Source organism: Neolamprologus multifasciatus, chromosome 23 (assembly GCF_963576455.1).
Source record: "Neolamprologus multifasciatus chromosome 23, fNeoMul1.2, whole genome shotgun sequence".
Taxonomy (NCBI): domain Eukaryota; kingdom Metazoa; phylum Chordata; class Actinopteri; order Cichliformes; family Cichlidae; genus Neolamprologus; species Neolamprologus multifasciatus.
In genome coordinates, this window is record NC_140460.1 from 18,362,584 (window position 1) to 18,374,694 (window position 12,111).

The 12,111-nt window shown below is 42.9% G+C and overlaps 1 protein-coding gene across 1 annotated transcript; it reads left to right on the plus strand.

Moving 5' to 3' along the window:
* Positions 1-9,567: 9,567 nt before the first annotated feature.
* On the plus strand, positions 9,568-12,041 carry LOC146491343 (CD276 antigen homolog). The gene is made up of 4 exons (XM_085152875.1): positions 9,568-9,667; positions 10,029-10,069; positions 10,886-11,212; positions 11,297-12,041. The coding sequence occupies exons 1-4, from the start codon at positions 9,645-9,647 to the stop codon at positions 11,419-11,421; spliced, it is 516 nt and encodes a 171-aa protein (XP_085009001.1). The 5' UTR covers positions 9,568-9,644; the 3' UTR covers positions 11,422-12,041.
* Positions 12,042-12,111: the final 70 nt, after the last annotated feature.

The following is a 12,111-nucleotide window of genomic DNA, read 5'->3' on the forward strand; positions in this document are numbered from 1 at the left end:
TTTGGTTGTAAGATTCAGATAATTATTTATTATAAGGTAGACATTTTAAATGAGAATAAGAAAGAAAAGTATTTCTTTGTGCTCCCCTCTCCCTGTTAATGCCCTACCTGGCCCCCTGGCAAAACTTTGCTAGACCCGCCCCTGCACAGTTACCAGCTGTCAGCTACGCAGAAAAAGGATCCTGGTGTTATTTGTCTCTCAGAAACAGTTCATAACTTCCCTTCAACTCATTCATGTCACCTAAAAGGTAAACCTGTTTCTCCATCACCTGTTCAGCTCTGATGATTCAGTAAGGACATCTCCTGGTTTCATCTTCATGTTTCCCTCCCGCCACATATCCAAACCAATATCATATCACTATCATAACATCATAGCACCCACCCAGCTGTATAGAAACTCCGTCATGCTAGCTAGTACGCAGTACAAGTTATTGTAACTGACTGTAAAAAGTCAGCATAACGAAAATAAACTCCACCTAAACTTGGTTTATATCTGACCAGGGGCAATTCTAGGATCAGAGCTTTGGGGGTGCTGAGCACCCAGAGAGCTGCCCAGCCAGGCAAGATAAACCTGTCTCTGTCAGTCCCTCCTTAAATATTGTCCCGAGTTCTCTCTGACTGTCACTTTGGTGCATTTAAACCCCTGTTCCTCCCTGTCCTCATCGTCTGTTATCTTCGTCTCCGTTATCAGTCATCATAATTTTACCGTTGTTAGGTTTTGTAATGTTGATTGTCATTTATGCTTAGAAATATCTACTTATATATGCTTAGAGTTTTATAATTAGTTTTAGATTGGTAGAGGTGTTTAATTAATTGTGTGGTGATAGGATGTGTGATCTTTAGCAGGCTGCAAAGGCTTGGTGTGCATTCCAGAGTGTTCTGGAATCCACACCTACATCCTGGGAGCATGGGAAGAGGTCGTACCTTGTTTTATTGTTTTATGGTAGGATAAACGTGGCTATATTTGTTTTAGGCTAAGTGCTTTTTGTTTAGATGGTTTAGGGAAGTCATTTATGGGGTCACACTCTGACCCCACACACACACACACACACACACACACAGGCAAGGTACTCTTTGTTTGTATGTAGACGTCGTATGTTAATGAACCTATGCATATTCATGTAACCTCAATAAAAGAGCAGTGTTACGGGGGAGCGGACGAGAGCAACTGGGGTCAAGCGAAGGAACGGCGTTTGTCTGGTTCTCTCCCGTGCACGAGAAACATGAAGAACTTTGCCTACTTCGTGTCTTGCTTTGCTGTGTAATTATATTGTCTTCAACGTTCCAGTGAATAGGTTCAAGCTACAAACCTATCAACCGTCTCTGTGCAAGTCTGCAAATTTCTTTATTAAATCATAAGATTCTTAAATTCATCAAGTCTCTCTGTGCCTGGGTCCTCATCACAAAACATGACATCACTGTTTTGTACATTTTAACACAATTTAATCCCCACATTTGTGAAAGAAAAGCAAAACACTTTTTTGAAAAGTCTGTAACAAAACCATGAAATCTGATAAAGGTTATTTAAATGCAGCAAAAGAAGAATGGATTGGAATAGAAAAAATACATATCCTAACCTTAATTACTGGGGGAGAATGGAGGCAACTTTGTATACATTCTACCACAGGCAATGTATGAAAAAAATCTTTATTGCAGATACTAATTTTGTGTTGTAAGATTTATGAGTTTCATGCTTTCATAGTGGTACTTAGGAGAGCTTGACATTTTTATCAGGTGGTACACACTGTAAAAAGTTTGAGAAATACTGATAAGTTAAGTGTGTGTGTGCTTTTGGAAAACATTTAAAGCTGCAGTACAGAATCTTTGAAACAAGCTTAAAACATTTTTAGAATATAAACAGAGCATCTGCTTCTCTTTACAGCTCCTCACTCCACCAGGGCACGTTTGGCACTTTTTGATAGTGTGCAAATGTGATGTACGTACTGCGGCTGAGGTTTTAGTAGAGTTGTGGCTGAACCACATAAAAATATATCATTAATTTTAATCTCCCCGATCAATTATAATGTTATGTTGGAATGTTGTTAAAGAGGGTCAAAAATGTTTCAACCCAGTTTGTTTTGCAGATTCTGTATAGCAGCTTTAATATAGGGAGAACACAACTTTCAGATTGTGTGAGTAAAATCAGTTTTTTTTCCTCGTTGTCAGTTTAACAGTTTCTGTTTTACCTGTCACTGTTCCCTGTCTGTTTTCTTACCTGGTTCTTCCCGACCTTGTACTTTCTCCTCACGTTCCCCTCTTTCCTCTCTCCCTCTTTGGACTGACAATCATACACAAATAGATTGTATTCAATTAGATGAAAAATTACATTAATATGAAAAAAATTCTATCAAGATCACTAACAAAAAGTCCTCTCTCAGTGTACTTTCAACCAAAAGGCAAATAACCAAACCACATGAACATCTAATAAAAGATATAAACATTGAAACACTGATCCAACATTATTCTTGAATGACGGATCATTTGACTTTTGTCACGGACCTGGCTCTGGGGACTCGGGGTCCATGGGCAGTGGGGACTAGGACTGTTGTTATTATTATTATTATTATTATTATCGTTATCATTATTATTATTATTTGGTGTGTTGTCTGCACTGCCCCTGTGCACATCTGTATGTAGGCAGGTGGCTGTGTTGCCTTTCTTCTGTGGCCAAGTTACAGGCACCTTCAGCCCTGGGGGCGTGGCCTGACTTGAGGGCTGGCCACACCCGAAGTCCTTGCCGCACACCTGCTCCTCATCTGGGCTCGTCGGTGGAGCTATTTAGAAGAGTGATGGAGCTTCCACCGACGCTGGATTATTGCGTTTGACTACACGTCAGTCTTCGAGCACAGTCAAGTGTTAGTGTATGCCTGCATGGATACAGTGTGTAACAGCTGCCTCTATTGTTTTCCCCTCAGGAGGAGTGTGGGACGAGAAGGAGCAGTGAGCACGGGGAGTGCAGGGACACTGGGGCAGAGAGCACGACACGGGGACTTTTAGGAAGAAGACACTACACGGGAGTCTGGGAAACTGGGGGATTTATTGTTGTTTACTTCACCACCTTGTAAATAAACACTGTTGCACTGAAGAGTCCGGCGTTTGGGTCCTATTTCCCCATCTCCCCACGGTCTGCCAGCCAGACTGTGACAACTTTACACTTTTACCTGAATGTGGGTGGCTCCTTTTTTTGGAAAAACTTTATATCCATTATAAACCTGGCTGTCTCTCTGCACACACACACACACACACACACACACCAGGAGTTATAAGGTTAATGGGCATTCAGTCAGTTAGCTAGTTAGTATCCATTTCAAACAGGACAGTGGTAACCAACAGTAGGCTGCGGACAATTTTAAGTTTTAGGTTTTAAATAGGTTATATAAATTTCAATGGGAGCAACAGGACAATGAAATGTAGACGTAGACAGAGGAGGACGGATTGTAGAGTAGCAAACATTGTCGGAAAACATGTTTTCAACACTGCAGGTTACCTGGTGTAAGGTTTTTCAGCTAAAAGGAAACATGGTCTGACTCCTACCTAACTATATAAAGAGTAACTGAAGGTTAAATGCAGCTAACATGTCCTATTTTAAGCCAGGCACTTACACCTCGGCTCTGCTGCGTCTCAGCCACCATCGCTCTGGCAGCAACGGCGCTAGAGCCAGAGTAGGGGAGAGCTGGAACAAACCATTTTGGGAGGGGGGGTTATCTATACTTTTGTTGTTAAAATGTTACGTCTCAAACAAGTACAGTACTGTATGCTTTTTATATTTTTAGTAATGTGTCACACAAACAGCAAATATTGTCAAAAAAAGTAAGAAATCTTTGGGGGTGCTTTGATTCCTTTTGGGGGTGCTTAAACACCCCTAAAAATGGGCTAATATCGCCCCTGTATCTGACCCAGATAGATTGCAGGTCATAACTTCTCACCTGAAGTTCAGTTCACCTGACACTAGGACCGGTGGCCGCCTCGAGTCTCTCCTCCTCCTGCCTCCCCTTTCCCTCATCCACCTGCTGGCCTCTGTGGAAGCTTCGCCATAGCCACCACCAAATAACTTAGTTATTTTTACACATTGGCCAGGATCTAGCCAATCCACCACCTTTCATTGTTTATACCGTTACAACAACAACAACAAAACCATCTGCCGTAAAAACGAAAAATCACCGTAGGCCCACTGGTATGGGCTCAAAATGTGGTGCGCGCTTTGGGTTCCTTAGGGACTGAGTAAAGCGCTATACAAATGCAGGCCATTTACCAAAATGTGATCATAAATATTTTGTACTTGTAAATCAGGATTTGTATGTGTAAAAAGAATTTGTGTGTGTAAAAAAGATTTGTATGTGTGTAAAAAGAATGTGTGTGTGCGTAAAAAAATATTTGTGTGTGGACTTAGCCAAAAAAAACCCCCTGCAAGTTACAAGTACGAATTTTGACCCTATTTTTCTTCCTTTCATCTGATTGGTCATTGTCATGTCAATCACAAATGTAACAATCCAATCAGCGAACAGATGGGTTTGGCTGTCGGAGGGGCGCTTTTTTTGAACTGCAGGTCTTTGAAGAGAATAAATGCCCTTTTACATGCCAACCCAGCATTTTCCTTTATCACCACGAAGGAAAACAGTCTGTGGTCGTCTGAGTTTGGTGATTTTTGTGTCACAGGTCTATGTGTTTAATACAGGGACTTCCACAGCCTTTTCAACAGCGCTGCGGACCGCGGTGGGGGGCAGTGTTTTGGAAATGACAGTCTTCATTACAAAGCTTTCTTCGTTATGAATTAGTGTAACAGGGTCATAAATCACATTGTTATAATTACACAAAATGTGTTCTAAACCCCCAAACTGTTCCTTTTATACCTGACTTTTAGGACCTCCAAGCCTGTAGTTATGTTCATTATCAGTTAGAGCCCCTCCTCATTCTTTTCTTCTTCTTCTTTGGTGCAGTCCTATAAATACAGTGTACCCCATTTGCCTCTCCCCTTTTCTACAATTCCCCTGTGGGAGAGGTGGGTGTCATTTCTTCCCAACACTGTAAAACGCTCATATAATGCATATTTAGCCACCTGGATGTTTCTGATTGTGATTTTAGTTCAATTATTGTCATTATTAAGCCTGTTTTTTGTTAGATGTTACAAGTGTGTAGTATGTATGTATCATAAATGGGTTTTAGGCGCCATAAATGCTAGCATGAATATATACTTCTTGCTAGCTTGGAAGTTGTGGTGGGTTGAGCTAACCCTCTTCCCCACTGTTTGTATTTCGTCGTAGGAGCTGGAGTGGGCAAATTATTTACTTGGAGGCCTTTCTTTCTTTTACCTTTGTTATCAGGTATGTCGGATTTTGTGTTGTTGTTTTTGTTTTATCTTATGTCAAATATGTTACGTGTAAATCCATACTTTATGTTTAATGTACAAATAAATGCCAGCCCTTTTCTACAATTCCCCTGTGGGAGAGGAGCTGGAGTGGGCAAATTATTTACTTGGAGGCCTTTCTTTCTTTTACCTTTTTTGATCAGACACAACGCAGGATCACACCGGTTACACTAGCATACATGTTTTTATTGAACATTTGAAGAACTAGTAAAAAAAAACAGAAACTCTTGTAGAGGACAAAGTCAGAGATAGAAACGACAAGGAGCAGGTGCATCTAGTACAGGTAGAGCTGCTGCAAAAACCCACAGAGCCCAGCAGCCAGCGCAACAAATTCTGGATCCTTTGCTTTTAGCTAGCAGTTAGCATTAGCAGCACATTCTGCGTTAGATGTGAAAGGACTTTTATGCTGCGCACTGTGACTCACAGCAATGGTCCCGGGTAGGGTTGCCAACTCCCTGAGAAATAAATAAGGGACACCTCGTGGCCAGGGCCGGGCGACCCAGTTGTCTTCACCCTTCCCAGTGTGGTGAATTTTTTAGCTCTTTTTTTGTGTGGGAAATTATTTTTTTAACCATTTGACTTGAATTTGATTCAAGTAGACGCGTATTCTTTGTGATATCAAGACATGGGAAACAAAAATCATTTAGCCATTTATTTTTAGCTCAAAATGACAACATTAACACAATAAAACAGGTCTCTTTCTTAAACAGAAGCCTGTCATGCTTAACTTTTGAGAATAAAAGTAAATCTTTCTTTAAAAGAACTCTGTCCTGCTTAACTTAAAATTATATAAATTAATAGAAAACAATAGAAAGAAAAATATTCTTGTAACAGTGCACATTTAGTGCATTTAGTGCAATTGGCTTCAGTAGAGGCATTATTTCAGCTTTTGCTCCCGTTTGTAAACCCACTTGTTCCCATGATTACGCATCATAACTCATCATCATTATTCATCTATGTATTACTTTTATGTATTACTCATCTATTTGTTGCAATATATCCTTGCAGTTGTTTATTACACAAAATAAATTATATTATCACACTTCTGGCCACATAGCGCTGATATTCACTGCACATGCCCATTTTAACCTTAACCAGAGGGTTTAAAAACAAACAAACCAGTGTTTACCATATCTGCTTCTGCCGTGGCCTGGTGGACAAAAATTGGTTAAGGGTTCCCCGAGCTTTCACGCCCCTCCTGTTCTTCATGTGCCCACCATTAGAAGCATGCCTATGGAAAAAGTGCGCCGGCACACAGTGCAGTGCGCTTTATAGGTGTTTTCCTTTTCCCATTCCTCCCTGTACTTTTGAAGCCTTTTTTCTTTCTCTGAGAGGAACAAACATTGCTGGTCTAATGCTGGGCTCACACTCTGCGATTTTTGGCCCATTTTGAGCCGATTTTTGAGTCGTGCGACCAATTTGGTGATCGGCCCGATTTTGGCCTTCATCGTGCATCGTGTAGTATACGTGGGGTAACGAGAAGCGATTAACACCTCACGATCATCAATCGCTCGTGAGGGTGTCACCGCAGCCGCTCACACTGCGCACGCGCAAACACGTAAACGTCGGTGAAAAAGACGGACGGCTGTGCAGCGTGTGATCTGGACACAAGCGATGGAGGCACAACTTGTAGAACTTTGGAAAGCTCATCCGAGCCTTTTCGATGTGGCATCACCAAATTATCACGACCACAACAACCGTGAAAATAGTTGGATTTACATGCTCAATCACAGCTGCCTGATCAGTGTTTTTCATTAGCAATTTAGCAAAGTTGATGGTGGTGTGTGTCTGTGTGAGTGAAAGACAGAGAGGGAGAGCGAGCGACAGATTTTCTGTTATAACCTTCATTTTATGGACGCACAGTGTGACTCAGGTCGCATCAGAGCATCGGGCGGTATAGTGTGAGACCTGCATCGTGACCTACGAACGTCTAACCCCTGCGAGCCAATCGTGCAGTTTGAAAATCGCACAGTGTTTGCCCAGCTTCAGGTGTACTGTCGTCTGAGACTTGCACCGCAGTGTCGGCGTTTGTTTCCCTGTTGGCCATGCTTTTTGTTGTGGTCATCTGTTGTCTTCCGGTATTTTCTCCGCAAGCGACCTTTCCTCAACCAATGAGATGAGCGGTAATCTGAATTGTCATACTCGAATTGTCATAAGTGTGCTGTCAGCTCATTGGTCACAAAGCAGGAGCGGGGCTGGGAATTATGTTTTCAAACAAAGCGTTAATTACATTAAAACTTATAGACTACTTTTGATTCTCACTGTATTACGGGACAAAGTGCGTCCCTTTTCAGCTCAATACGGGACGTGTACTTTTGTTTCTAAATACGGGACGATTCCGTTTTTTAAGGGACGGTTGGCAACCCTAGTCCCGGGTCAACCCTGACTTTGTGTTAAACTAGTCCTAAAGTAATAATGGTATTTCTAACCACTGATATACCACAACTTTATCCTTTCAACAGTTACTGAAAGTTAGGGGACCTAGCTGCTATCGGATATTTATATAGAGATCCTCCAGCTTCAAACTGTGTCTGTATTCAGTGTTGCCAACTCCTCAGTAAGGAAAATCGCTATTGGTTGTCCTAAAAGTCGCTAGAAGTCGCTAAATGAGTCATCACCTAATTTGCATAATTGGTCATGCTAATGTAATTGTAACCTACGCTGCTGGAGAGAGAAATAACATCGTGGACGAGACATAAAGTGAGCAAAAAACATCCTAAATGCATTTAGAATTTATTTAGAACTACAAATTAAATTTCTTTTAGCAATTATTGTTTTTTGTAATGTCACAATTCCAACCCTGCTCCTTTACCCGGGCTTGGACCGGCAAAAGTGACCCGAAATAGGCACTCTGGTGGAGTTACTTTGTGTGTGTGTGTTTATAAGTAGTTTTAAACCTGATCCACAAAACAGCATAAGAGTAAAAGAAGAACTGACTGCGTTACAGCACCCGCTGCTTGTTGAGAGTAAAAGCGATATGCGCTTTCACGTCTTTTTTAGCGACTTTTTTTTTTTTTTAAAAAGTCGCTAGGGGGTCTGAAAACTCGCTAAATATAGCGACAAAGTCGCTAAGTTGGCAACACTGTCAGTATTACCCTTCAAGGACCTGCAGTTCAAAAAAGAGCCCCTCTGACAGCCAAACCCATCAGTTCTCTGATTGGATTTTTACATTTGTGATTGACATGACATTGACCAATCAGATGAAAGGAAGAAAAATAGGGTCAAAACGTACTTGTAACTTGCAGGGGTTTTTTTTTTTTGGCTAAGTCCACACACAAATATTTTTTACGCACACACACATTCTTTTTACACACATACAAATCTTTTTTACACACACAAATTCTTTTTACACATACAAATCCTGATTTACAAGTACAAAATATTTATGACCACATTTTGGTAAATGGCCTGCATTTGTATAGCGCTTTACTCAGTCCCTAAGGAACCCAAAGCGCTTTACACTACATTCAGTCATTCACCCATTCACACACTGGCAATGGCAAGCTACATTGTAGCCACAGCTGCCCTGGGGCGCACTGACAGAGGCGAGGCTGCCGGACACTGGCGCCACCGGGCCCTCTGACCACCTCCAGTAGGCAAACATGGGGTTAGTATCTTGCCCAAGGATATTTGGCATGCAGCCAGGAGGCAGCCTGGGATCGAACCACCAACCTTCTAGACCTTCTGATTAGTGGCTGACCTGCTCTGCCACCTGAGCTACATTTTGAGCCCCATTTTGAGCCCATACACCGGTGGCCAGTCCAGCTATGGTCGGTACGAGGGAAATTTCTTTTGCAGTTTGTCTGAAAAGATGCACTTGCGCTTTAGGATCTTTTAAACATCATTAGGCACGTTGCTGCGCGCTGTCAGTCCCGTCTGTCAGCGCAGAACAAACGCTCACAAAGCAGCAGTTCAGGAATGACGTCACAAACATGGGTCCTCTGTCGGAATACAGGAAAACCCGGACATTTTTATCAAACTCATACACATGTATATGAAGTAAAGACTGGATTACATAAACACTCACTGACCTTCAGCCACCCATGAAAGTCCTTTATGGGGGAGGTAAAGTTTAGGGTGACCAACCGTCCTCTTTTCCCCACTTTTCACGTTCTGTCCGGGGCGTCCGGGAAGATTTTCGAGATGGATTTTACATGTTACCAATATAAAAAAAATAAATGAAGTAAAGAACTGAGGATTGGAATGCAGTTCGCCTGGTGTGAGAGTGGAGCCAGCTGAGGTTAGAGAGCAAGGGAAGAAGAAGAAACTGAGCCTGCTGGATGGACATGGAGCTTTTACACAGGTGTGACGTGCAGCAGGTCCTTAGGTGTTCACTCCCAGCCTTGCTCAGCCTGTCTGCTCAGGTTCAAAGAGAGGTAGGAGAGCTCTCAGAGTTACCTGTGACAGGTGAGCATGAAGCTCAGGGACACAGACAGGCTGACAGTAAGAAGCAGCAGTTTCTCACATTTGTGCGTTTCACTTCTTAACACAGACATTCAGTGACCCCACAGAGGAAGCTGCAAGGCTGAGAATCCTTTCAAAGTAAAATCCTTAACGTGTGGTCTGCTCACAGTTCAGACTTTTCAAAGTAAACCTACAAACACACCTGTGAGCTGTGATGAGAGTCTGACTCAGGTGTACCTTAATCATCTGTGTGTCCACAGAGCTGCAGTCACCTGCCTCGTCTTCATCATCTCACACACAGGTGAGTCTTCCTCTGTTCTCTCATCAAACAGGAAGACTTTAAATTCAACGCAGCTATGTAGAGTCCAGTAATCAGATTGCAGTTACTGATCAGACAGATGGGTAGACTTTGTCTCTGTTGTGTTTTAAATGCAGTGCAGGTTTTTCCACTCTGTGAGGTGGGAGTGTCTCATTTTTCCCCAGTGTGCTGATGTTTCGCCTGAAGCCTTCGTTAGTCACTGTCTTTACTCGTCATTGGTTTTGGTGACTTTTGGTGATGTTGGTGCGTCTGTGTGATGTCACATGATACTAAAGCAGGAGAGAAGTTTAGTATCTTGGTTTAGAGAGGAACGGGAGATTAGCGGATGGATTAGCGTGGAGTCTGGAGTACTAGGTCATCGTGGTGAAGAGAGAGCTGTGGGTGAAAGCTAACCTAATCATTCAGAGGGTCTTAAGGTAGAGCTGCTGCGCCTCCACATCAAAGGGAGGCAGTTGACTTTGTTCAGGCATCCGGCTGGATGCTGCTCTGACTCCTCCCAGACGAGATTTTTCAGGTATGTCCTCCTTTGAAAAGTCTGTAGTGCAGATCCAAGACACACTGGAGAGATTATGTCTCTCAGCTGACTTAAGTGTGATCTAAGCTGGTGTGGGAAATCTACGTTCTAACATACAATGTAGCAGGAAACCCCTTTTAACGCTACACTGTAACCTTCCATGTCACTCATTCATTAAGGGCTGTGTCGACCCCACGTGTAGTTACGTTTTTCTGAGATTACGTGTCAGGTAACCTCCCTCGGCATGGTCTCGATGCTTGCTGTTGTGTTTGTGTGTCTGTCAGTGAGCAGAGTGGTGCACGTGTGCGCCCCGGTTGGAGGTGAAGTCCTGCTGCAGTGCGTCTGCCCCGAGCTGCGGCGTTTGCCTCACAGAGTCGGTGTTTTCTGGAGGGACAGAGAGGACCGGACTGTGCTGGACATCATCCTCAGCAGCCCGTATGTTCGCTTCCAGCATCACCTGTTCAGAGGGCGAGTGCAGAGCTTCCCTCACACCTGTAACCAGGGAAACTTCTCCATCCTCCTGAAGCACCTGCAGCTGTCAGACAGCAGCAGCTACACCTGCTTCATCCCACAGCTGAAGCTCAAGGAGACGATCCAGCTCACTGTGTCAGGTTAGCTACTCCTCCTCTCTGAGCATGTTCACAGCTTTGTTGTCGTGTCCCTCTGAGCTCCTCTGCTCTTTGCTCCTGATGCAGATCACTGCGTGTCTGAAGCTCAGAGGACTCCTGGACCTTCATCTGCAGACTCCAGCTTCACAGCAGGTTCCCTTCATCTCACCCCCAGCTTCACGCTCCTCATCTTCCTCCTTCTGAATCCTTAATAGGAGCGAGGCCTCGAACACAGACTGAGCTGGACTCTTTCTTTATTTAAAGACTAAATACTTTTATGGATGATCCAAGAGCCTTTATTATTATTATTAATGTTATTTATTGAGTAAATAAATCCACAGGATGAGGAGAGGAAATGTAGACCATTATCTACACACTGATCATAAACACTGGCACTGTGTTTGGAGGTGGGCGGGGTTACAGCACACCTGAAGCACGAATAAAGCTCACCTGGTGGTAAGATGGTCACAATGAAGTGAACTCTGACCTCTGAGGGATAAAAGGTACACAGAGAGCATCAAGAGGAGGAGAAGGAAGGTTTCATTGGAGACAGATGTTTGTGATGATGTTCATGGTGGTGGGTCAGTGATGGTAAACAGCTGAGGCTCCCTCTGGTGGACACATTAATAACCACAGCTTTCCTCTCTCTCTTTATCCCATATCTTTAATTATTGTCTCACTTTCATTGTTATTGTTTGCACATTTTTTCCTGTTTGTGATTTAATGTAGATTTTTCTGTTAGTACTGTAAAGATATTTTTGGTGGAGTGGGTGTGTGTGTGTATGGGGGGGGGGATCTGTCGGGGAACTGGAGAGTTTGAGCTTTTTAAAGTCTAGTCTCTGCAACTTTCACATTAAACATTTTCACTGACAAACATGGGAATGTTGAGTTTTTCTCTTTGA